At 46.3% G+C, this 27813-nt stretch overlaps 1 protein-coding gene across 1 annotated transcript in view; it reads right to left on the bottom strand.

Annotated features, from left to right (window-relative positions):
* Positions 1–27466, bottom strand: part of EXOC4 (exocyst complex component 4) — a 409051-nt gene extending 381585 nt beyond the window's left edge. The window contains exons 1-3 of the mRNA XM_075599349.1: positions 27308–27466; positions 6591–6780; positions 265–459 (exon numbers count right to left, since the gene is read on the bottom strand). Of these exons, the coding sequence (XP_075455464.1) occupies positions 265–459; positions 6591–6780; positions 27308–27375 (453 nt within the window). The 5' untranslated portion in view covers positions 27376–27466. The remainder of the gene's footprint in view (positions 1–264; positions 460–6590; positions 6781–27307) is intronic.
* Positions 27467–27813: the final 347 nt, after the last annotated feature.

The raw sequence follows: 27813 nt of genomic DNA, 5'->3' as shown, positions 1-27813 counted from the left end.
TGGCCCCAGCCTTAGTGACACATCTCGTGCTACTTCCTATCCCTACACTGTTCTTCTTGGCACAGACATTTCTCTTTGATATCCGGTAATCCCATCTTCTGATGACTATTTTAGTTTATCTGTGTAGCAAGTTTAAACCAACCGAGTGTATACAGCGTGAGATGAGACACAACCCCCAAACCCTTGGAATCCAATGCCAAGTGTGGGCTAGCAGAACCCAATAAGGATAATGGCTATGGGGCTGCTCGGGATGGGTTTTCTTACCAGCATGTCAGTGGCGTTAAGGTAGTGCTTGCTGGCCATGCATTGTTCCAGCTTCTGCGGCACCTGCTTGATGTTCTCGATTTCATCCAAGAGGTTCAGAACGTGCTTGTGCTCGATGCCCTCAATCCACAGCTTCCTTAGCTCGTCGCGCTTGCAGTGAAGCAGCATCTTGCAGGACAGCAGGTTCTCCTTCACCTGAAGGGAACATTAAAAGGCCGCCTGAATTAGTGCAACAACAGAGCAAAGCAATCAAGGCATGGGGGGTGAGGCACAAGGCAAGGCATCGGGGGTGAGGCACAAGGCAAGGCATGGGGAGTGAGGCACAAGGCAAGGCATGGGGAGTGAGGCACAAGGCAAGGCATGGAGGGGCGGGGCACAAGGCAAGGCATGGAGGTAGTGAGGCACAAGGCAAGGCATCGGGGGTGAGGCACAAGGCAAGGCATCGGGGGTGGGGCACAAGGCAAGGCATGGAGGTAGTGAGGCACAAGGCAAGGCATGGGGAGTGAGGCACAAGGCAAGGCATGGAGGGGCAGGGCACAAGGCAAGGCATGGAGGTAGTGAGGCACAAGGCAAGGAATGGGGGGGGGGTGATGCACAAAGGCAAGTCATGCGGGTGATGCACAAGGTAACTGGAGACAATGGAGCATATTTCATACTGAATGGTGGCAAGTCATTAAACACCTTGCAGACCATTTAAGAGAATACTTGTGCGAGGCGTTTGGGTTTCTTGTTATGGGTGATCCCTACGGTTGGAAGCACTAGGAATTTCAGACCCATTTTCAATGTTTCTACTGTGTTTGTAAATCCTCCTAACATAAGGGTCTGGCCGTTTTTGCAACATGTAAAACACTATAATATATATACAAAATCCCTATTTGATAAGATCAAAAGGGATCTGGCGAAGTGGGAAGGATACCAGGTCTCGTGGATAGGGAGAATAGTATCAGTTAAAATGAATATACTCCCTAGATCACTATATTATTTTCAGACTCTCCCGGTCCGCGTCACTGAATCCAAATTGAAAAATTTGCAAAATAGAATATTTTATTTGGCAGGGTAAAAGACCCAGAACAGCTACATCGGTTATGATGACATCAAAGATAAGAGGGGGTATGGGTGTCCCAGATATCTCAAAATACTACCAGGCTGCCCAACTATGTCAGGTGGCGGTGTGGAATGCAGACCCAACCCAGAACCGTTGGTCAGCTATAGAATCCCATGCGAAAACGCCTTCTCTGCTAATATGCCTTTGGGCCACCAATAAGATAGAGATGCAAGCTAAAAGGTTTGAGCTGGGCACGATGAGACTCACCTGGGAGATTTGGACCAAATCCAAGGGCAAATTTAATCTTGCGTATCCCATGTCACATCTCACCCCGCTTTTTGATAATCCTAATTTCCCCCCAGGATGTGACTACAAACAATTTGACCAGTTTAAAGCAAAGGGTATTGGAGTAATTGCTGATCTACTAAATAACTGGAGGTTTTCAAGTTTCCAGGAACTCCGAACCAAGTATGCGGCACCAGATTTGAATATGTTTAAATACCTCCAGATAAGACCATTTCCACAAAATTAGAATTTCCCTCTCTTATCGGTTTTGAGACACTGTGTAGGAGAGATAATGACCAAAAAGGTTGGATTACTAGGATACATGCGGGAATGGAGGCCGCGGGTGGCTCGCCTGATCAGGACTATATGCTTAAATGGGCGGCTGATTTAAATGTAGAAATTGATAGGGATGACTGGGAGGATATTTGGGAGTTCGTTGCCAAAACCTCCATATGTACTACTGTTAAAGAAAATATAGATAAAATCCTATTTTATTGGTATCTCACTCCAACTCGATTGAAACAAATCTACCCTCTGGTGTCTGATTTATGTTGGAGGGGCTGTGACGGTAAGGGGAATTATGGCTGCTGTTAATAAAGTTAAGTCTGCCATTACCCCTACCTGTCAGTAATACATTGGTGATAGATATATATATATATATATATATATATATATATATATATATATATATATATATATATACAGTGTTCGACAAACCTATACATTTGCTCGCCCCGGGCGAGTGGATTTAACCCCCGGGCGAGTAAATATTGGCCCAAGCAGCACACGTTTGGTACTAGGTGGCGAGTAGATTTTTTGGTGATTTGTCAACCACTATATATATATATATATATATATATATATATATTATATGTATGTGTATGTGTATGTGTATGTGTATGTGTATGTGTATGTGTATGTGTATGTGTATGTGTATGTGTATGTGTATATATATATATATATATATATATATATATATATATATATATATATAGTGCAGAATAAATGAGTTCTTCAGTATTCGGTGATACCTTTTTTATTGGACTAACAATTTATGTCATAGGACCAGCTTTCGAGAGTTCTCCTCTCTTCTTCAGGTCAAGCAATACTGATATACAAAGGAATCTATGGCTAAAACAGTGTGGAGAGAGGGAGAAAAAAAAACAACATATATGTACTTCTACATAAGGTAGGGTGTTAAGTGTTTGAAGCCAGGGGACAGTGTCAAAGAAAGGTGGGGAGGGGAAGGGATGCTGGGGGGGGGGAGAGAACGTGTGGATAAGAGTGGAGGCAAGCAGGATAATTACAGACAAGTTTGGTAGGGTGTGATAAAACCCATGTCCACATTAAGTCCTTTGGTTTTGGTTCTGGACTAACACGGCTATTTTCTGATTATATATATATATATATATATATATATATATATATATATATATATATATATATATATATATTATATATTGGTTGACAAATCACCAAAAAATCTACTCGCCACACAAAAAAATCTACTCGCCACCTAGTACCAAACGTGTGCTGCTTGGGCCAATATTTACTCGCCCGGGGGTTAAATCCACTCGCCTGGGGCGAGCAAATGTATAGGTTTGTCGAACACTGAATATATATATATATGCTTGGTTGCAGCACCTCAGGAATCAGGGGTTAATGTTTGCAGTAGAATTGTTGCAAATGTTATGTTGCAGTTCTACCCACCAATCAGGGCCTGGGAATATTGGCAGCACCTGGCCCTGAGTGTTGCAATATTATGTTTTAAGTGTATAAAAAGGTGGGGAGGGAGACCCCCAGCAGACAGGGAGGGAGACCCCTAGCAGACAGGAAGGGAGACCCCTAGCAGACAGGGAGGGAGGGAGACCCCTAGCAGACAGGGAGGGAGATCCCTAGCAGACAGGGAGGGAGATCCCTAGCAGACAGGGAGGGAGATCCCTAGCAGACAGGGAGGGAGACCCCTAGCAGACAGGGAGGGAGACCCCTAGCAGACAGGGAGGGAGGGAGACCCCCAGCAGACAGGGAGGGAGATCCCTAGCAGACAGGGAGGGAGATCCCTAGCAGACAGGGAGGGAAACCCCTAGCAGACAGGGATGGAGACCCCTAGCAGACAGGGAGGGAGACCCCTAGCAGACAGGGAGGGAGACCCCTAGCAGACAGGGAGGGAGACCCCTAGCAGACAGGGAGGGAGACCCCTAGCAGACAGGGAGGGAGACCCCTAGCAGACAGGGAGGGAGACCCCTAGCAGACAGGGAGGGAGGGAGACCCCCAGGAGACAGGGAGGGAGGGAGACCCCAGCAGACAGGGAGGGAGATCCTTAGCAGACAGGGAGGGAGACCCCTAGCTGACACGGATGGAGACCCCTAGCAGACAGGGCCTGCAGAGAGTTACAGAGGTATGGCTGTGACAGGGAGAAACTGCAGTGTCCAATCCAGTGCTGGTCTCAGGTTTGAAACCAGTCCTGTGGGCACTGGGCAAAAGAGAGAACAGGGGAAATCTCTGCAAGTATGTCCCTGCAACTAGATAGGCAGGGTATCCCCCAGTTGGATTATGTTTTGTATAGTTATGTTTTTCCAATAAATTAATTTTATAAACTCTCGTGTTCTGTCTGGCGATATTGATCCCTGGTATTAGTCCTAGTCTCCCGTGACAGAGGCTGTGGGCTAAGGGGTGATACGGTTCGTATCTGGTGGACATGCCAGGCGATACAGAAATATTGGATCACTATTCAAACTATTATTAAAGAAATAACGGACTTGCCCATCCCCCATTGACCGCCTGATTTTTTTGCTGGCACAGCCAGTTGAGAATATCGGTTGCCCAATGAGGAGGCTGATCTCATTCATTCTGACGGCAGCGAGATGCGCCGTAGCGGCCTCGTGGAAGAAAACAGCCCCCCCCGCCCCCCTCTAGACAAACTGTTGAGAAAAGGATCAACGAGGTGATGTGGACGGAAAAAACTACCGCTTTTTTGAAGCAATCAAGGGGTGAATTTTATAAGACGTGGGACCCGTGGTTGGGACAGCGAACGGGTCTAAACTAAATTGACTAATTTTGATAAGTTGAGGACTGTGATTTAAATTCGCAGAAGATAAAATGGGTAGCAAATACTGAGTTGCAAACACGCGGAAATTGAATAAATGGAGTAATGGAGAGAGGTATTTGCGGAGATAAAGGGCCTCTCCACAATTGGAGAAATAGCAGGATTTGGTCTGAATTCCATTAAAATTATCCCTGGCGGTCGCGGAGGAACGAGGGGGCTCACTACCCACCTCTCCAATCCCCCCTACTCCCCCCTTTTTTCATCTTTCCCCTCTTTTTTATTTTCTTCTTCTTCTCTCGACTTTTATATATGACACCCACTTCATGGGGTTAGTTTGATTTTGTCATTAGCAAGTAGGAATTCTATACTCCCAGTAGATCGTACAAAATGGATAAGGTGTTATTAAGTAATAGTCGATGTGCTTTTGTATATCTATATTTGTTGAAAGTATAATTGTATCATGTTTTCTATCAATTTCGTGAGATGTTGTTTATTTTCTGTTTTCCCAATAAAAATATTTGGGGCTAAAAAAAAAAAACACTATACAATCTTAGAGAAAAAAGGGGTTAATAATCATCCCATACGACTACTTAGATTTTAGCCTGGCATTAAAAGGTATGAAAACATTTAGATTTTACAAAAGTGATTGTACCGACCCCTAATTTCACATTCTATCTTTATCATAAAATTACAAAGAACTCCCATCTATAAAACATAGCCTACACTTATTTCCAAATGTTATTCTAATCAAAACCAAAAACCCTAAAACGTGACCATAAAAACCTTAGCCCAAATAAACTATAACCCTACAAGAAAACACAAACCATGGCTCTACCCAGGAAAGATGAACCCTAACCAATGGCAAAAAAGGAACCATAGTCCTACACCAAAATAAAACAAAAAAAACTAACCCACCAAAAAAACCCTAACCACCAGCTGTCACAAATACAAAAAGTATCCCGAACAGTTCCTGACCCGATTATAACCCTAACTCTAAGAGTAACCTCCTAACTCAAACCATGTTTCTAACCCAAGCCAAGTCTCGCTCCTCCCCCTAAGGGCAGGAACTAGCACTGGCTGAGGTCGGCTAAGGGGAAGCATCCTCTTGCACCACGGAAATTCAGAGAGGGGGTGTCAACCACACAAAATTCAAAGGGAAGGCTCCCACGTCATCTTGAGGGTGGTCTTCCCCCTCTGAGCCCCATAAGACACCAGGGAAGCCCTCTGCCTCTTGATACAAAGTCCTATGTTGACCACATCCAAGTAGGAGCACAGACCAATGTAGGACTTTTGTTATTCACTGCCACCGCGTGTTCGTTAAGCTGCTAACTGGAATTACCCAAGTACTGTATACCTTCCATAACCCAAATTAAACATTTGTATTTGGCATAACGTGGAAAATAAAATGGAAAAACAATGTTTCAGCTGCACTGACAGCCTTTCTCCTTGAGAAGTTGGGGGGGTGGGGGGGGTCGCCTACACGGGTCAGCCAAAGATCTCAGACCATGAAATTCACTACAGTCATCTTTCAAAAAGCTTCTTTTTTCCCCCCACTTCTCAGATTATGCCCAAAACTTGAATGTGTGATACGAAAGGTGCACGTGGGCTATCCCAGTTAGCTACCAAACATTTGGTGGCAGGGAATGCGAGTGCAAAGTAACAGTAACTGAATCAAATCCAAAGTGCCTACTCTTCACCTTATAGCATTCTTCAGTAGAGCAGCAGACTTCCCCAGAAGACAGAGAGGTGGCTGTAAGTATCTTTGTCTATCTTTATATTTCACAGGGAGTGTTCCACAGTTCCTCCCTTGCATAGTATATATAACCGCCCTGGTATATAATAGTGAGCAGTCCGTGCACTCTTTCAGTTGCCCCTTTCTGGGCTGCCTGAGCCTCCCTCTCACCCATGCACGAAGCCGCTTCCGCTGGATAAGGGCAACGCCTGGCTCACCTGCTTGATCTTGTTGCGCGAGTTGGTGATACGCTCGGTGATGCTCTGGTACGTGCGGATGGCCGTGGTGAGCTCCGTGAAGTGCTGCTCGATCTTGTCATCCAGGTCCCGGTCACACTTCTCGTAGGCTTCCTCCAGCCGGCCTTTCTCCGTCTCTCTATCCTCCACATCATCACTGGTTGAAAGTGTCCTAGAACATACACAAGTGTCACCAGAAATGAAGTCCCACTTAGCAACATAATGGAGCAGGCACATGGATTCCCTTTAATAGTCTTACTGTATATAACACAGCTACTGCAGTTTGTTGAATACACCAGGGGTGCGCAAACTGGGGGGCGGGAGATTTTTCTGGGGGGGCGCGGGCGGTTGCAGAGGCCCTGCGCTCTTCCCAGAGGAATTTAAATAAAATGCCGGGGGGGGTTGCGTGAGGCGTCTGCAACACTAAACCTACCATGATTCAGACGCTGTGACGCATCGCCATGGCAACGCGGCGTCAAATGACATCACACACGTCAAATGACGCAGCGTGTCAGCTGCAAGGTAGGAGGGGGCACGAGCACCGGGACAGACAAGACAGGGGGGTGCAGCTGCAAAAGTTTGCGCTGCCCTGGAATGCACGATGAGCAGATACCAACATGCACCTTTGTACTTAAAACAGCAATTCTCTCCTTCTCATGGCCAGACAAGATTTTGGGACTAACCAATAAATTACCAAAACACACATGAATGACCTTATTTTATGTCGGTATCTGGATAGTTGAAGTAGATTTAAAAGTTTCAATACTGTGTCTGGAGGCAATAGTATATCTGTTAAAAGTTACACGTCGGGGTAGAGCTCGCCCGCAACCAACTAAAGGAAAATGTACACAGTATATATGCATTAAAAAACAAAAAGGGTATGAGCCCTTCTGAAATAAATTCACCTTTTTTCTAAAACATAAGTGAACTGAAGTTCAGTACAGGAGGGCCCCAGGTATACGGCCGGTTCCGTTCCAGGGGCCCACCGTATAGTGAAAATCGCCGGAAAGCGGATCCGGCGATTTTCAGTTCTGCGCATGTGCAAAACGGCATTTACGCCGTTCGGCGCATGCGCGACCTATGGTCTGCGCACTCAAACCACGGTCTGCACATGTGCGCCAGCCGCACCCGCCCGTTCTACGCATGCGCCACTTACAAGCCAACATGGCGGCCCCCTTCTCGGATCGCCGAAAAGCGTAACGCCGAGAAGCGGGGCCCTGCTGTATGTTAATTTTTTAAAAAGCAGTAATACACTGGGCTATTAAATAAAGAGGTAATCCGAGTGCCCTCGTACCATCATATTTCAACCACTGGTTATCCCCAGAACGTGCCCTGGTTGGGATTTACCAAAGAGTAGAGAAACACTTTAAAGCAGCAGTTCAAGCTTTATGTGCATCAATATGTGCATCAATATAACCTACACACTGACAAGTGATTAGCTAATCTGCCGATCGATCCGTTCTCCTGTAATCAAATCGCTGTAGAAGACTACCCAAGATGCAAAGTTCTGTGGGGAAGATCATGTGACCAGGCAGTCACTAGATACAATTGGTGCACTGCTAGAGAGAGGGCAGGGCTCAATAGCCAGGGCCTGTATCAGAAGGGGATGTGACTTTGTAAATAGTTGCCATAGAAACAAAAATGCTTCTTACATTAGAATACATTAAAACGTTTATATATATATATATATATATATATATATATATATACTAGCTGAGAGACCCGGCGTTGCCCGGGATGTAATTTTGGGGGGGCGGACGACAGGGTTGGGCTTCCCCCGGGTGACTTGGTGACTGGGTGACTGACTGAATGGGTGGGTGACTGGGTGACTGACTGAATGGGTGGGTGACTGAATGGGTGGGTGACTGAATGGGTGGGTGAGTGAGTGGGTGGGTGACTGAGTGAGTGGGTGGGTGACTGAGTGAGTGGGTGGGTGACTGAGTGAGTGGGTGGGTGACTGAGTGAGTGGGTGGGTGACTGAGTGAGTGGGTGGGTGACTGAGTGAGTGGGTGGGTGACTGAGTGAGTGGGTGGGTGACTGAGTGAGTGGGTGGGTGACTGAGTGAGTGGGTGGGTGACTGAGTGAGTGAGTGGGTGGGTGACTGAGTGAGTGAGTGGGTGGGTGACTGAGTGAGTGAGTGGGTGGGTGACTGAGTGAGTGGGTGGGTGACTGAGTGAGTGGGTGGGTGACTGAGTGAGTGGGTGACTGAGTGAGTGGGTGGGTGACTGAGTGAGTGGGTGGGTGACTGAGTGAGTGGGTGGGTGACTGAGTGAGTGGGTGGGTGACTGAGTGGGTGACTGAGTGAAAGTGGGTGACTGGGTGAAAGTGACTGGGTGACTGTGTGGGTGGGTGGGTGACTGGGTGGGTGTGTGTGACTGGGTGGGTGGGTGTGTGGGTGTGTGGGTGACTGGGTGGGTGGGTGGGTGACTTGGGTGGGTGACTGGGTGGGTGGGTGGGTGTGTGGGTGCCTGAGTGAGTGGGTGGGTGACTGAGTGGGTGGGTGACTAAGTGAGTGGGTGGGTGGCTGAGTGAGTGGGTGACTGGGTGAAAGTGACTGGGTGACTGGGTGGGTGTGTGGGTGACTGGGTGGGTGTGTGGGTGACTGGGTGACAGTGCGTGGGTGGGAGACGGTGGGTGACTTACCTTGACCCTGTGGCATCTGGCTGGGGCAAGAGGTGAGTTCGGGAAGCTGGCGGGGGGGGGGGCAAGAGTGGCAGGAGGCCCGCGCCGTGCTTACCCTCCGTCTGGGAGCCGGTGAACGTGAGGAGGAGGCCCGCGCCACGCTTCCCCTCCGTCCGGGAGCCGGCGCACGTGAGGGGGAGTGCAGGAGGCCCGGGCCGCGACGCGCTTCCCCTCCGTTCCTCGTTGTGAGCGAGGGGGGAGGAGCCTGGAGTTTGCTGCTGAGCAGGAGGGCCGCGCTTCCCCTCTCCGGGAGCGGCGCACGGTGAGGGTGATGGTGCGGCTGGGGATGTTGCGGAGCGTGGGGATTTGGGTGAGGTGGGGAGGGGGGAAGAGAGTGAGGGGCACCGGGAGAGGAGGGGCACCGGGAGAGGAGGGGGGGGTTGAAGGTGAGCTGCGGTCCAACTGACGGGGGAGAGTGAGGCCAAGCAACAGTGTGTGTGTGTGTTTGTGTGACGTCACTCCGCCTCAGGCCAATGAGAGGTGTGGGGCGGACGGCCCAAGGGACCAATGAGATTTCCCCTAGGGACACAGGAAGATGCAGACAGGCATACAGTTGCAGTTGCAGTGGTACAGTGTAACCGTTTATATGCTGATTATTTTAAGGGGGAAAACGGGGGAGGGTAGCAAGGGTACCAAAAAAATATATCAACAAGAAAGTGAGACGAATGCAGAATAACGGGAACGTCCGTAAAACAGAAGACCTCACTTAACCTGGTGTCCTGACCTGACGTTTTAAACCACAAATTAACACAGCTCAGTTACGCGCAAACCACCACGCCAATTATACAGGAATAATTGGATAAACACCCACGACAAGGTCTCATTAAATCAGTGCGATCTGTAAAAACGAATGTGAAATGTCTTTTGGATGACCAGAGAAATTGCCTCCGGTAATCGCAGCGAGATGAGCAAATCGCGCTTCCCTCCTTCAGGAAACGGCAAAGATGACAAGCACGCATGTTACAACATGTGGATTTCTTATATACTGTCTGGCAACTATTCCTGTTCAGTTTGTTCTTAAGCATGTAAAGCGAGATCCATTTACAGTACTTCCCTGCGCTGCAGGAAACTAGCTTGGTTTTTGTAAGGCTCTGCAAACACCACATGCCATATCGCAAATAAAATCATGATAAACAGCTACGACTTTACTACAATGGTTTTCACAACCCTTTAAAGAGGCAATCTCAGGGGGTGGATGGGTGGAGAGATAGAGAGATAGAGAGATAGAGAGATAGAGAGGGGGAAGGACCAGCACAGATAACATTCCAATAGACACTGTTTACAGTATAGCTTTTGCTTGTTTCATTCATTGTAACATCGCCGGAAGAAGAGATCAGTGTATCTCGAAAGCTCGCACAAATAAAATCATTTCGTTAGCCACAGAACGGTATCATCTATTTATTTTTTGATTATTGAAGCTCGGCTAACACGGTACTCATACCTCTACATGTATATATATATATCTATATATATCTATATATCTATATATATATATATATATATATAGATATATAGATATATATATATCAATATATACAGTATATATATCTATATATATAGATAGAGATATAGAGATATAGATAGAGATATAGATATATATATTTATTTTTAAAGTAGGGGGTCTACTGAACCCCGTTAATCTCAGCTCCGGAGACACTTGCCTCCACAGTAGGTGCGGGTAGCTGCTCTGTCTCAGCAAGCCGGGATCTCCTAAGGACCACTGTTCAGATATTTACAGTCCTGCAGGCCAATAGGAAGCTGTGACATCCAAGGCCGCCAACAGCTTTCATGGGGCCCAGGACTAATGTTTCCACCGGGCCCCCCATGTCAACAGCCTTGCTCTCACCCCTCTTACACTCCCCCCTCCCCCTTGCTCTCACCCCCCTCTATTTCTCTCCCCATTCTCATACCACCATCCCCCATGTATTTCCCCCCTCCTACTCCCTCTCCCCCTCATATACCCTCTCCCCCCTTTCTCATATACACCCTCTACACCTCCTTTCTTTTACTTGAACAGTGATTACATATTTGTAAAGAAGCCAGTAACACTGGTACGTTTATTAGAATTATACTTTCTCAAGATATTTTTCTTGAAAACCGCTGGACTTTTGGCACACAAAAAGGCATGGGATAAGGGTGGGAAAATTAGGTCTAGGGTCAGGGGGGGAAATTAGGTATAGGGTAAGGGGGGAAATTAGGTAAAGGGTAAGGGGGGAGAAATAGGTATAGGGTAAGGGGGGAGAAATAGGTATAGGGTAAGGGGTAAGAAATAGGTATAGAGTAAGGGGGGGAATAGGTATAGAGTAAGGGGGGGAATAGGTATAGAGTAAGGGGGGGGGAATAGGTATAGAGTAGGGGGGGGAAATAGGTATAGAGTAAGGAGGGGGAAAATAGGTATAGAGTAAGGAGGGGGCAATAGGTATAGAGTAGTAAGGGGGAAATAGGTATAGAGTAAGGGGGGGGAAATAGGTATAGAGTAAGGGGGGGAAATAGGTATAGAGTAGTAAGGGGGAAATAGGTATAGAGTAGTAAGGGGGAAATAGGTATAGAGTAGTAAGGGGGAAATAGGTATAGAGTAGTAAGGGGGAAATAGGTATAGAGTAGTAAGGGGGAAATAGGTATAGGGTTGAGGGGGGAATATAGGTATAGGGTGGGGGAAAAATAATTATGGGGTAAGGGGTTGAGGTATTGGCCTGGGTGAGGAGGGAAAAAAAGGTATGGGGTAAGGGGGGTGGAGGTATGAGGTAATGGTGAAAAATGGGTATTGGGGGGTTGTGAAGGGGTACCTATGCCATGAAAATAAAGGTAATTGTGGTTTGTGGTGAGCAATGGAATTACAACATTGTATTACTGCCTAAACCACAAGACAAACCGGGGAACAGCCATAACCACAAAGTCAATTGAATAATTGGCGTGTGGTTAGATAAGTGTTTCCGAAATTGTATCAATGTAGGCGGTGGTCAACTCTGCCAATTCAGATCAATTGGATAAGTACATCTGCGGTTGGATTGCTACATTGAGTTCCGACCGCAGACGGGGAAATGTAATGTTTAAACACCCCACATCAAAGCCCTTACACAATTAAATGTATAACTTTAGTTAGGAATGTCCTAGCTTTCTATTTTTTTGTATGCAAAGGGTTATAAGGGAATCATGCAGATTGATTTTATTAATTGTACCATGTGTATAAATACATAAACGGGTATAGCCCTGGTGTAGGTACATTTAAAATTATGTGAGCTGGGGGATTTACAGGGCATTCAAAAGAGACAGCGGATACATTAAAGATTCACCCAGATAATTTGTGTGTAGCCACTCCAGGGGGAGTCATGCATAACTGAATGTCCGGGCTTCTAAGAGACCCTGGGGAGATGCCGTCAGGATGTCTGTGGAAGCCCAGAGCTTCAAAGATATTAACCCGGCATGGGTGTGAAGTGCCGGTAAATGAATTAAAGCCATTTGCCTAGCAAATGGTGAGGTATCTTAAGGCAGGTAGACTTTCTGTCGCAGGGGCAAGGGGGTTGGGTCAGGTATGCTCAGCGGGTCAAGTGTGAAATTAGCGCATGACCCTTAGCTTGCCGTGACGCCCTTTGCCCGGCTACAGGAACTATTGGCAACCTTGCGAAAGGGCAGAATTTGGCTCCCACACCAAAGATTGGTTGCCCATTGCCCAGATAGGCTTGTGAGGGTATTATAAGCCTGTGCACGCTGTCGGGAAGGTGTTCTCTGCTTTTACATCAGAAAGGATAGCGTGCGGTACCAAGAGACGTTTTCATCACCACGGATTTGTACCCCGCTCAGGATTTTGTTAGATCTAATGACTTGGAAACGAATTCTGCAAGGGCAGAAACAAATGATTTCATTTGGCGAAGATATAGGGATGGCAAGTTGCGCCCCTAGCCAAAACACTGCATCTTGTTTCCTGCACGCGTATCAAGCCTGCTTCTGGGAATTGATACCTGGAGACCGGATTTCATGAACTTTCTTTCCAGAAACCTTTTATTTCGTTCCCGTAAGTGTTTATCTATGGTAATTTTGTCAGTCAAGCTGTGTGTGTTCTTTATGTGAATAAATACAATTTATTTTTTATTTCATGCTTAATTCAAAGGATCCAGATGGTAAAGTGTTAATAAGCTTGGTCTCCCGTGACAGGGGTAAAAGGTATGGGGTAAGGGAAAAGGTATTGGCTGAGGGGAGTTACAGAACCTTGGTATGCAGTGGAGGGCTGGAGGAGGAAGCAGGAACACGTGGGCGATGAGCCCGCGGAGGCGGCTGTGAAGGGAACTGCAATGGCCCACAGAGGGGCCTTGAGACAGCCCACAGAGGGGCCCTTTGAAGGGGCCTGTAACAGCCCACAGAGGGTCCGTGTGAAGGGGACTGCAAAGTCCCATGGAGGGGCTTTAAGAAGGGGCTTTGAGGTGGCCTGCAGGGGGGCCCTGTGAAGGTTGGGTTTGCTCCTCAAATCAGTAGGGTCCACAGGAGGGGGGGGCGCAGGGGGGGTTGAGAGGAGAGAGAGAGAGAGCACTGGGCCCTGGGGTGGTTTAGGAGTAGAAATAAGCAGCTGCAAAGCCAGGAAGATTCAAACATGTTTTTCCCCGCCTGTGCAGTTTCTTATATCGGCTGCTAGTTCCCGCCCACCTGGAAGGCCCCGATTGACTCTACAGTTCAGTTTCCCTTACTGATTTGTTGGCCCCGGGCACCCTGTCTCACCGGGACAGGAGTACTGGCTGCCCCCCCTGTCGGCGGCCCTGGTGACATCATCGGTGCGGCTTCCTATTGGCCCATGTGACGCGGGAGTTTTAATCTTTAAAGCTCTGCTTGCTGAGCTGGAGCAGCTACCGGCATCTACTTCAGAGGCAAGTATCTCCCAAAGTAGGGGGTCCCCGGAGCCGAAATTAACAGGGTTTCCGCTCCGGAGACACCCTACTTCCATTCTATATATAAAAAAAATGCTGTCTAGGATTGCGCCATTAAAAACATACTATTGCTGTGGAAATAATTACATATTTAAATAAAACTAACAGCTTTCTATGTTGCAGATAATTAACACAATTGCAGTCAGGCATGTAATACACTCCATTATTTCGTGTGCAACCTTAAAATATTCGTCATCGCCAAATTTGTCTCAAGGAACCGCAGCGTTCTAAATGATTGCTTAATTACATTGCATTGCTACAAAGTAGCGAATACCAGCTACACACTTTAGATTCATTGCACACCCATTTACTTCATATTACACAAAGCGATAGATCCAAACGGACCAATATAGAGCCTTCTACACAGGTTATCAAAGCTGTGCAGTGATGGCATTTGCATTGACTTTCACAGTACTCTATGACGACAGGTTATAAAAATACTGCTTAAAAGTACCCATTGTAAAAGCTCAGCTCCTGTGCTGCACGAGATGAAGAGATCTTTAGCCGTTATACTGCGAGGGACAGAAATCTGGGCATCTTGCTGTATGACATTTATACCCCAAGAAAAAGGTAAAAATGAAAGGTTTCTATTAAGTCATGTTTTTAAGTGGAAGTTTGCAGATGAAGCAGCTGTGTCAATCTAGGAGTCCTGCTCCATAGTAAGCCACAAACACATAGAGGGTGAAATTCACTAAGCGGGTATTGCACCTTGATCTAGCGTTAAATGCCATTCAAGTGAACGTCAGTTTGCACCCAACCCGTATTGGAGCTTACCAAATCCCAGGAGGCTAGAGCATGTAGATTTCTGTATGTGCAGGTGGAAGTAGGTGCTATAGAGGGTGTAGAGGGTAGAGTGAGGCTGAAGGTTAGGAGGTGATGATCAGAGAAAGGGCAGAGGCGTGTTACAGGAGTCAAAGACTGTGAAGAACCGGGAGAAAACCATGTCCATTGTAGCGAGTAGCGGGGTGGTCCATTGGAAGAGACTATAGGAGGAGTTTAAAGAGAAAATAGGTTCCATTGGTTGAAGCAGCATTGGAATTGTCAATAGGTGCGTTAAAGTCTCCCAGGATGACAGTAGGTGTGTCAGAAGACAGGAAACCAGGCAGAAAAGTAGTCAAGAAATTGAGAGGTTGCAGTAGGGTGATGAACGACAGCGACACAGAGCGAAAGGGGGGGGGGGGTGGGGGGAAGAGAGATGGACAGCGTGGATTTCGAAGGACGAGGGGAGGATGTGAAATGTGCAGCGTAGGGAAAGTCATACACCAACTCACCCACCCCGGGAGAGAAAGATCCCCCTTTCATTACATATTGTTATAGTTTAAGGGGGGACGGAGTACTCCTGAGACGTGAGCCCGTAAATTGGACAGGGTTTCTGTGAGTGCTCATTCCTGGCGCCCTGCGGGGAGGCGAGAGATCACACACCACGCTTCCCAGGAAACAAATAAGCATCATTGCTGCTTAAGGCCAAGTCCCTGGTGGAGGCTGCTGCACGCGCACCTGGCTGCGCGTGCCCAGCTTAAAACCGCGATCTGCGGTCTGTAGGGAGCGATGAGTGGTGTGGGGCGTGGCTAAAACAGAGGGGGCGCAGCCCAAAGCACTGCGCACACATTGGTCCAGGCTATCTGCCCTCGTATTGGCTCCCAGCGCACCACGTGACATGGGAACACAATCGTGTTGTCTCCCCTGCTAGCTGACGCGCCACCGCACTGTGTGAGCCAACACGCGAGACAACACTGGGGCCTGCTTAATTGAAGTTAGTGACTGGTGTGCGGCGCGCACGCCACTGCTACCACCGGGGACCTGGCCTAAACCAGCAATACTACCTGTACATTTCCCACCCCCTATAATTCCGATTGTGTGCCTAACATAATGGCCGCCTTCAAACTTTATACTGCAGTCAGTGAAATGCTGCAGCTGATATGTAACATTAAGTGTAACAAATTGTTACAGCTTTCAGAGTAATAGACCGTCTGCTGTTTAGAAAACAGCATTCGATATGTTTGTGATACTTTGCTGCCAAAAAGGTGCGTCTCAGAGCCTGGTTCCAAAATAAATTGATGCTACATGGAACTGCCTCTTGGAAGGGAATTCCCAAATGAAAGCTCATTGTGGGGAGAGCGCCAGTTCCCCCCCAAACCAATGTCAGCTGCTTCTCTTTCCGAGTGCTCTGTAATATTGAAACAGAAGTAGTGTTATATAAAGCATCCTCTTCAAAGAAAGGAACATACAAATGAGAAAAAAAAAATGGAGATGAAAATAATGCCATGGAAATGGTCAAGGGGTCAAGTGCAGGATTTAACATCCTGTCCGCCGGGTTTCAGATCTCCCCCACCCCCGGGTTAATAGACACGTCCTGTTCCATTTTTTCTTTTGCCAAGTATACACAAGAGATTAAAAGGAAATTGCAGCACAGGGTGTGAAGAAATACAGCGAGAGCCTCCTGGCCTAGGAAAGGATTCCAGGATTAGTTAGCCACAGGGCAACAGGAAAAACGACAGGTGGGAGTCAAATAAACCAGCAAAACAGCAACATGGCTCTTATTTATACACATTAGTACAGCAGTGGCACACTCCCATCCACCAGGGCCACAAACAGGTCAGGTTCTCAGGATATCCCTGCTTCAGCACAGGCTGCTCAGAAAACCGGACCTGATGGTGGCCCTGGGAGACTGGGGTTGGTCACCCCTGCATTAGTACAATCATTCTGCATTTTGTGGTTCAGCACCCTTTCCGACAATGGAACATACTGTATTATACATCAGTAATGAGAATCACTACAAAACCAGCCTAAAAGATGGTCTTAAATTAGCCAATAATCACCCTTGCGGTTACTCATTGGCCATTACCAACGTCCTATAAAAACGGCAAAGAGTGACATTTTACATACGAGATTTCCTTTCCTTTAAGTTCCCCTATAAAGCAGGAAGAATGCGATTTACCAAAGCGACAATCAGCACATTATCAAAATTCCTAACAGGCTGCTGTATCTTTTCAATGTAAACCATCAGGATTATAAATCCATGAAGGTTATGGAAGGAGCTTTTCTTTTTATTTTTTTGAGTGCCACAAAAACGTCGGTGGCACAATTTCCCGATTCAGATGGAAGCTGGAAACCACCTTGGGCCTAAAATTGAGGCATCGTCCCGAGTAGAAATCTTGTCTTGATGCAATTAGAATTAGGGCTCCTTATAGGATACGGTCTGTATCTCTTCACCGTGTCTTGCTGATGTGATGGCCCCATTAGGAACACAACCTCCTCCGTGAGGAACTTAGGAGATGCATCCTTAAAAGGGTTTTAAGGATGAAATGTTAAGAAAAAATAAATAATCACCCAACTGGGTGGGGACTTCCGTTCGGAAGCCAACCCTGATACGCTTTCCCAACGTGTGCCGCTGTCCTCTGTATTATGGGTAGCACTGCCTTGCTCTCCGCTAGCTAGCAGATTTACATTTCCCGCCATTGCTTCACTCCAAACAGCTCCAGCCAAAGCTGCACACGGACCGCAGCTCCACCGGATGCTCTAGACCCCTGCACTGGGTCTCCTCGGTTCCCTTCTGCTGATTCCCTGTCAGCACACAGCCTTCACAGAGGCCATCAGGTCTAGAATGACACTTTTGAGGTTGGGGAGAAGGAGTATTAATTACCCTGAGCCCATCAGGGAGATGACAGCTAGTCTGGGAAGGAACAATAGTCCTGGTCTCTGCACAAGATCCCAGAACCAGTTGATGAGATTACTGGGGTTGAAGGTGGGCCAAGAAGCCCAAAATGGCATGCCCAAATATGGTTATTCCTATCCTTAACATAGTCCACAGGTTGTAGGCAGATACAGGACAACGCCCACACAATCCGCCTCCACAGTCATACAATACAGATACAGCCCCAGGGCTTACAGCTTTCTCTCAGAACAAGGGAAAGATCCCAATAGAAATTAGCCGGTACACAGCTAACATAGCAAAGCTAGGACGTGGTGACCAAAAAGTTATTTATTGATTAAATAACAAAGTAGTAGTGCTAAATTGTTCTGCTCATGCGGGACACCCGCGACTGTCTCCCTCCTTTGTGAGTGGGGTTTCACTTGCATATAATAGTCTCATACCTTCACGATTACACAAGTGTGGATGCAACGCTGCCCTATACGTTTATGGACTCTCGACCTCCGTTGCTGCATATATGTGGAAAGATTGAACTGGACTATCATCACGGTATTTGTGTGTGGTCTTTTGAGCACCGGATTCTGGATTTGCATTAATTCTACCCTCCAATTCTTGCAGAATAAGTCCACTCAGCAGGTGGTCGATCTCTCCCTGATTCCTCAATAATGGGCCTAATTCCATCATGGTGTCCAGGCCTACAACACCAAACTCTGATGTGATTACGCTCCTAATGCAAGAGAGAATTAACCCCTGCAGGTCCCCACTCTTGAACAGAGCTGTACATCACTGTTTTACATATTTTAAAAATAACATATATAGGACTGGTAAAATAAACTGTACATACATAAATACATTGTATCGTTGACAGGTAGGGGTAATGACATTAGGCTTAACCTTAATTTAAGAGCAGCCAAATGTACCCCTACAGTCACACAGAAAGCACCCTGATTCCTGAGGTATTTACCTTTCTAGAAGCTGGTAAAATTAAAATAAAAGCAAAGATGGATGTCAGGGTCATCCAATAGGACGCTGCCCCGTCATGCCCTGATTAAATGCATGACTTTTAAGGAAGAACTAGGTCTTGGTGAAGAAGTTGTAGGATATGGTCGGCTTTACTGGTTTGAGGAATTAACGTAAAAATCAGGATTGTATACCGATAACAAATTGGCCAAGAAGGTGTATATAAGTATCATGTATGCATTTTCTTTATTGATTTTCTTCCACAGACGAATTAAAAGAACAGGGAGAATAATGTCAAAAATGCATCTAAAAAAAATTTTAAATAAGAAAGATGGCTGAGAATCTTTTCCATTTTGCTTAAAAAAAATGGACAATGTAATCTGCCTCCATAGCTATGAGATCTGTGAATGGCTTAGGCCTCGTCCCTACCGCTCGCGGCTGCGCATACTATGGCGTGCGATCAAGATACGTCCCTCTGTGGGGCCAGTCCCAGTCACTACCTGGGCGCAACTGCAGAAAGCGTGATGCGCGACAAAGGACAAGAAATGTGTCTTTTGGCGCGGCTGCCGAGCGCTGGCTACGTCCTGGCGACGGTTCAGCCAATGAGGGCGAACCAGCCGCGTGACATCATGGCCGCACCCCCACCACTCCCCCGCCCCTCCTTCCTAACCCCCCGTCGCGATCTCCTGCTCTTCTCTGGACGTGCAACCACAGACCACCGATCGCGGCTGAAACTGGTGCACGCACCGCCAGGTGCTCCGACGCGCACGTGCACGCAATGACTGGGACCGTAGCCTTACTAGCATCGCTGCAAATACATGTGGATTGAGGGACCATTTCTCCTGGAAATACTTGGAACCTGCGGAGGAATTTTGTTTACATTTTTCCAATATACTGTATAAAGGCATTCAAAATGATGATGTCTTGTCCTGATCATGTGAAAGAAATGTTATACCTCCTGATAGTTGAAAGACTTGCCTGTATAGTTAATTATTTATAAAATGTTTTAACATTTCCTCTTTGAATGAGAAGAGTGAGCTGCTAGTTCTTGAAGATTTCAACTACAAATTGGCTAAAAACAACAAAATCCAGATACAACGCAAGTCCCTTGTTGTGGGTTAAGACAGCAGTAGCACTGTCTGAATGGACTGCCTGCAGAGCATCTCAACAAAGCTGTAAAGATTACGAGACCTTTGTAAATTGCTCCTGGTATTAGAATATTGATAGTAACAGGGTCTTTCTCGACCAATTTAATTTACTTAAATCTGCTTTGACAACGAGTCCCAGTCATGTAAAATGGTGTTTGTTAAAATCTGCTATATGGGAACCTCCTGAGACTTCCCCCTGTAGAAGTTACAGGAAGTCCTCATTATCCAACGTTTCACTTTACAACGAATGGCATATCCAACGCTTTACAATGCAACCCTAAGGGCCGTTTTCCAACGACTGAATGCGTTATCCAAAGCTCCCCGCCACTGATTAACATGGGACTCACTTTACAATGGTTTCACTATCCAACGCTACTTCCAGAACGGATTCCGTTGGATAACCGAGGACTGCCTGTATTGGTCTTTTTCCACCAAGATACTGTATGCTGATTTGAACCTCGTGAGAAAGAGACATGAAGTCTCTGCCACAAAATTTCAGGAAGTTTCCATGTAACTTTTGCAGATAGAAATTTCCCAATGGAAACAACGGCTGATGCGCTGAGCAGGCCTAAACGCTGCATGTATTCCAAGGCTGAGAGATACTTATTTAACCGTAATGTTCTGATAATATCAATAATGGGTTTTCCCTTCTTTGGACTGGTAGAAACACCAGGCTACCCAGTTTCCAAAACTATGCTCCTGTAGACTTCTGGTGGAAACCACATGTATCTTGAATCCCAAAGATTCCTAAACTTGTATAGTGTTGTCTGCATGAAATCTTAGTCTCTACAGAGGATTCCTTTATGAAAAAATCACCCAGATACAAGAGGACAAATATTCCTTGTAGATACAAACGTGCTGCTACTACTGCCACAATCTTGATGAACCACCAAAGAGTGACAATGCCAAAAACTCGCAATGCATTAAACTCAGTCACAGAACTCAGATATTCCTGATGTGCTACTCCTATGGGTATGCGAAGGCAAGTATCATTAAGATTTATGGGTGCAATGAAGTCTCCCACCTCAACGGTTGCCGTAATGGATCTTAAGGATTCGATCTTGAAATGTTGGTATTTTCAACCATCTGTTGGCTGATTTTAGGTCTGGAATCAGAACCCCCTGTAGCCTTTGGAACCATAAAAAAAAAAAAAAAAAATATATATATATATATATATATATATATATATATATATATATATATATATATATATATATATATATATATATATATATATATATATATATATATATATATATATATATTGAATAGACTCTCTTGCATTCTTGTTAGTTTTGTACTAGAATAATGACCAACCTCTTCTCTGTTAAGTGGAAAGCAGCCCGTTTCTTCCGAACCCTTCGCATATTTGATTCAAAGAAAAGATCCTTCTCAAGAATCATAAGTTCTAGAGCAGAACCATGATTAATTATGTTGGACACATTCGTCAGAGGTAATTTGGACTCACTGATCCAGGTCCGAGAACGTAATTAGGTTTTTCTTATGCATCCAAGCAAGTTTTCCGTTCATTGTTAGAGCAGCAACCCCTCCCTCAACTCTTTTTTCCAATCTTTTTTCCAATCTTTTTTTATAAAGAAAATGTACGCGATGGGGAGCAGAGGGTCCCCCCTGCATCTGAAACGTGCCATTTTCAACTTTGGGGTTCCCGAGATATTAACCAGTGAAGTGAGCAGGTTTAAGTCTCCCTACGGGAAAAAAACAAATGTAAATCTCCCCAAGAAACCAGGAAGTAACACCAGTGGCAAATATTTCGGGAACAGGGAGCTCTCCAGAGATACAAATATTACGGGTTATCTTCGGGGAACCCCCTGCTTCCCATCCTGTAAAAAAGTGTTGCTGCTTGAAGGTGCTCATGATTATTATTATTATTTTTTTTTAACAAAAGCACCGTTTTCTAATATTCTTTTTCAGTCAAATTTTTTTCTAATGTTTAAACAGCTTTTGGCAAATGACAATTGTTTTGGTGAATAATTAGTTGTTGGAAAGACTAAACTGTCGGCATGTTTTTCAGATACTGTGTTTATAGTTTACAAAAAGTTACTCATCGGAAAAAAAAAATGCACAACCTCACGTACAGCGGAGCCAAAAATTGTAAACACAAAAAAAAAAACAAAATCATAGATTACGTCCCCGGAAAGTGGTCCCGCTATAGTTCACTGAAAAGCACAGGTCACTTATAGTAACTTTATCTACATTTGTGTATTCAGCAAGTCAATTATTTCCGATGCGATATTTTATTGCAAACAGCATCACATAACTTCAACAATTCCTCTCTGGGTTTTTGTCTAACATTTTTTCACTCCAAATTTGAACTTATTGAATTTGTGGAAATGTTTACAAATGCACACTTTAGTCTGTAAATCTTCAGATATCTTTAACAAATCTTCTTGAAAATAAATGAAAAGGACAATCTGAGGAAACAAGTGTTTGCATTTCCTTCCACCAATGTCTAATTTTTTGTACAGTTTGTATTAAATACTGTCGTTTTCTAAGATTGCATTAACTTCCTAATAAAATACACACTGGTGGTCCTTTTAGCATAACGTTAGCCAACACCCTCACTGTAGCCACTAGTTCCATGCCAGAGGCTAGCAAAGCCATCTTACAATGTATGTATGTTTTTGTTTACATAGCGCCATTAATGTACATAGCGCTTCACAGTAGTAATACACGTGCCAATCATATAAATAACAAATAATACAAATAACACATAATGGGAAGAAGTGCTTCAGAAATAAAAGTAACATTTAGGAAAAGGGGTACCTGCCCCGAAGAGCTTACAATCCAATTGGCAAGTAGGAAAGTGTTCTGGTAAGTGCGTCTGCAAGGGGCCAAGGTTTATGTATGAGGTGTAAATTATCAGCCACGGAGCTACTCATATGCTTCGTTGAGGTGTGTTTTAAATTGGGTCTTAAAAGGTGGATAGAGAGGGTGCTAGTTGGATATTGAGGGGAAGGGCATTCCAAAGGTGAGGGGCAGTCAGTGAGAAAGGTTTAAGGCGGGAGAGGACTTTAGACACAAAAGGGGTTGTTATGGATTACAGATAGCACAGGTACATATATAGCATAATTGTTATGGATTACAAGTAGCACAGGTACATATATAGCATAATAATATGTCTTGGTACAGCTTACAGCATACTGTCGCAATATTAACTACTTTTTCTTGCTTTGGAAATACTAGTTATCAGAATGTTGCAGATAGAATTTCTTTGATATGCCAGGAAATAGTTAGGTGTATTTGTGTAACATATGTCGCTAAAAGGCAGGAGCTTAGCGTAAAGGAGAAATTACTTGAACTGCATACATCCTGTGATTAATTTGCTATGCCGGTTGACAAGTTAGCATACACAGCAGGTTTTTGTTGGGGGTTATTTCCACACAGATAATAATGACGTACGACACGGGCAATAAAAGGTTAGCATACTGCCATGTTAGATCAGAACCGGGTGGCGAGCCACATGAGACGAGACCTACCGAGATTGGCATGACATATCACAATACCTTTGCGGTCGTGAGTATGACAGGCATACTAAGTAAATAACCTCTGCATAGATAGATTATGGATTGTTAGCTTATTTTGCTTATTATGTTTTCATGTTAGTTTGTTGTATTACAATAACAACAACCTTATCTTATACAAACTCTGAGTGACCTCTCTTAATAATAATAAACTCACAATACCCCAACACAAAAAGGGTGTGGGACCGTTTTCTGCAGGCGAAAAATTGTGATGAGTGCTTCTGCTTAGAGAAGGAAATAACTGATTGCAAGACGTTACCTGGGAGAAGAGGGTGTGGCCTAACTGACCCCACATTAGGGTAGAGAGAAGACATCCTTGAGCAGAACGCAAGAGTCGGGATGGTGCATAGCGAGAAATTAGGGCTCATATGTAAGATGGGGCAGAGGAGTGTAAAGCCTTAAAAGTTACAAACTGGGGGGGGGCAAGGGGGGGTGGGAGAATTGTCTGGGGGGGGCGGGGGGCACAGGCGGTTGCAGAGGTCCTGCGCTCCTCCCTAAGGCATTTCAATTAAATGCCGGGAATCACGTGAGGCCTCTGCTACAATAACACTTACCGGGATTCAGACACGTCTCCATGTCAACGTGGCGTCATGTGACATGACCGGCGTCAGATGACGCTGTGGGTCACGTGACCTAGGAGCGTCATTTGACGCTCGTGGGTCACGTGACCCAGGAGCGTCATTTGACGCAGCTGGCAGGTAGGACAGGGGGCGCGAGACTGGGGGAGGCCAGGCAGGGGGGCGCAGCTTCAAAAGTTTAAGCTCCCCTGTGCTAAGGAATCATTAGACCCAATACCCAAACACCTTGGGAGGCCTAACTGATACAATGAATCCACTACATGGGTCTAACTCCTACGCAGCGTTTCTACCCTGGGGTCTATATCCTACACAGCGTTTCTACCCTGGGGTCTACATCCTACGCAGCATTACTACCCTGGGGTCTACATCCTACACAGGGTTTCTACCCTGGGGTCTATATCCTACACAGCGTTTCTATCCAGGGGTCTATATCCTACGCTGCGTTTCTATCCTGGGGTCTATATCCTACGCTGCGTTTCTATCCTAGAGTCTATATCCTACGCAGCGTTTCTATCCTGGGGTCTATATCCTACGCTGCGTTTCTATCCAGGGGTCTATATCCTACGCAGCGTTTCTATCCAGAGGTCTATATCCTACGCTGCATTTCTATCCAGGGGTCTATATCCTACGCAGCGTTTCTATCCAGAGGTCTATATCCTACGCTGCGTTTCTATCCAGGGGTCTATATCCTACGCAGCGTTTCTATCCAGAAGTCTATATCCTACGCTGCGTTTTCTTACACTGCGTTTCTACCTTGGGGTCTATATCCTACGTAGCGTTTCTACCCTAGGGTCTATATCCTACGCTGCGTTTCTATCCAGGGGTCTATATCCTACGCTGCGTTTCTATCCAGGGGTCTATATCCTACGCTGCGTTTCTATCCTGGGGTCTATATCCTACACGGCGTTTCTATCCTGGGGTCTATATCCTACACAGCGTTTCTACCCTGGGGTATATATGCTACACAGCGTTTCTATCCTGGGGTCTATATCCTACGCAGCGTTTCTATCCTGGGATCTATATCCTACGCAGCGTTTGTATCCTGGGGTCTATATCCTACGCTGCGTTTCTATCCAGGGGTCTATATCCTACGCAGCGTTTCTATCCTGGGGTCCATATCCTACGCAGCGTTTCTATCCTGGGGTCTATATCCTACGCAGCGTTTCTATCCTGGGGTCTATATCCTACGCAGCATTTCTATCCTGGGTCTATATCCTATGCAGCGTTTCTATCCAGGGGTCTATATCCTATGCTGCGTTTCTATCCTGGGGTCTACATCTTACACTGCGTTTCTACCTTGGGGTCTATATCCTACGCAGCGTTTCTACCCTGGGGTCTATATCCTACGTAGCGTTTCTACCCTAGGGTCTATATCCTACGCAGCGTTTCTACCCTGGGGTCTATATCCTATGCTGCGTTTCTATCCAGGGGTCTATATCCTACGCTGCGTTTCTATCCTGGGATCTATATCCTACGCAGCGTTTGTATCCTGGGGTCTATATCCTACGCTGCGTTTCTATCCAGGGGTCTATATCCTACGCAGCGTTTCTATCCTGGGGTCCATATCCTACGCAGCGTTTCTATCCAGGGGTCTATATCCTACGCTGCGTTTCTATCCTGGGGTCTATATCCTACACGGCGTTTCTATCCTGGGGTCTATATCCTACACAGCGTTTCTACCCTGGGGTCTATATGCTACACAGCGTTTCTATCCTGGGGTCTATATCCTACGCAGCGTTTCTATCCTGGGATCTATATCCTACGCAGCGTTTGTATCCTGGGGTCTATATCCTACGCTGCGTTTCTATCCAGGGGTCTATATCCTACGCAGCGTTTCTATCCTGGGGTCCATATCCTACGCAGCGTTTCTATCCTGGGGTCTATATCCTACGCAGCGTTTCTATCCTGGGGTCTATATCCTACGCAGCATTTCTATCCTGGGTCTATATCCTATGCAGCGTTTCTATCCAGGGGTCTATATCCTATGCTGCGTTTCTATCCTGGGGTCTACATCTTACACTGCGTTTCTACCTTGGGGTCTATATCCTACGCAGCGTTTCTACCCTGGGGTCTATATCCTACGTAGCGTTTCTACCCTAGGGTCTATATCCTACGCAGCGTTTCTACCCTGGGGTCTATATCCTACGCTGCGTTTCTATCCAGGGGTCTATATCCTACGCTGCGTTTCTATCCTGGGATCTATATCCTACGCAGCGTTTGTATCCTGGGGTCTATATCCTACGCTGCGTTTCTATCCAGGGGTCTATATCCTACGCAGCGTTTCTATCCTGGGGTCCATATCCTACGCAGCGTTTCTATCCTGGGGTCTATATCCTATGCAGCGTTTCTATCCTGGGGTCTATATCCTACGCAGCATTTCTATCCTGGGTCTATATCCTATGCAGCGTTTCTATCCAGGGGTCTATATCCTACACTGCTTTTCTACCAGGTCTATATCCTATGCAGTGTTTAAATCCAGAGATCGATATCCTATGAGGTCTATATCCTATGCAGTGTTTCAATCCAGAGGTCTATATCCTACACAGTCTATATTTTATGCTGTGTTGCTATCCAGGGGTCTATACCTATGCAGTGTTTCTATACAGAGATCAATACCTTTTGCATTGTTTTTATACAGAGGTGTACACTCAGAATAGATTCCCCTCCCTGCTCTATACTAGAGGATGCAATGGCCCTGCTCTACCGCTCCCTGCGCTACAGGCCCTGCAGGGAAGGGCAGTGGGTTCCTGCTGCAGGGAAGGGCAGTGGGTTCCTGCTGCAGGGAAGGGCAGTGGGTTCCTGCTGCAGGGAAGGGCAGTGGGTTCCTGCTGCAGGGAAGGGCAGTGGGTTCCTGCTGCAGGGAAGGGCAGTGGGTTCCTGCTGCAGGGAAGGGCAGTGGGTTCCTGCTGCAGGGAAGGGCAGTGGGTTCCTGCTGCAGGGAAGGGCAGTGGGTTCCTGCTGCAGGGAAGGGCAGTGGGTTCCTGCAGCAGGGAAGGGCAGTGGGTTCCTGCAGCAGGGAAGGGCAGTGGGTTCCTGCTGCAGGGAAGGGCAGTGGGTTCCTGCTGCAGGGAAGGGCAGTGGGTTCCTGCTGCAGGGAAGGGCAGTGGGTTCCTGCTGCAGGGAAGGGCAGTGGGTTCCTGCTGCAGGGAAGGGCAGTGGGTTCCTGCTGCAGGGAAGGGCAGTGAGTTCCAGCCGCCTGGAGGTGCCCTCCCTGCTCTTACCTTATCACGGAGATCAGCAGTCCCGAAGGGTCTTTGCTTTTGCTCATCTGCCCCCTGTATCCAGACATCTTGCTACCCCCAGTACTACCCTCAACACACCACAACACGGAGACACCCTAACCGCGCGGCGCCAAGGCTGCACACAGCCTATCAGATTCCAGGAACAGGGACACAGCAACCAATAGCAATAAATAGGTTGCTAGACGTCAAGCGGCTGTGACCAGACATTTTTTTCCCACGCACGGCTTGATGGGAGTTGTAGTTTAATCTAATCTCGAGAACAGGCGCGTCAGGGAGTGTAGAATCTCTTTAGGACTACATGGGCCAGCATGCCGTGCGGCGGAGCCGGCTAAATAACTTTATTAGACATCTGGCAAAGAGCAGAAGTGAGAAAGCTGTCAAATCCATGGATGTCTAAAGCCGCCATTCATTGTAATGGGATCCCTGTGTTTAAAGCTATGAACTTGCACTCCCAGGAATTCACTGTACATTAAATGAAATATGTT

Source organism: Ascaphus truei, chromosome 5, assembly GCF_040206685.1.
Source record: "Ascaphus truei isolate aAscTru1 chromosome 5, aAscTru1.hap1, whole genome shotgun sequence".
NCBI classification, from domain to species: Eukaryota; Metazoa; Chordata; class Amphibia; order Anura; family Ascaphidae; genus Ascaphus; species Ascaphus truei.
Note: the sequence above shows the minus strand (reverse complement) of the source record. Positions and strands in the feature narration are given on the sequence as shown.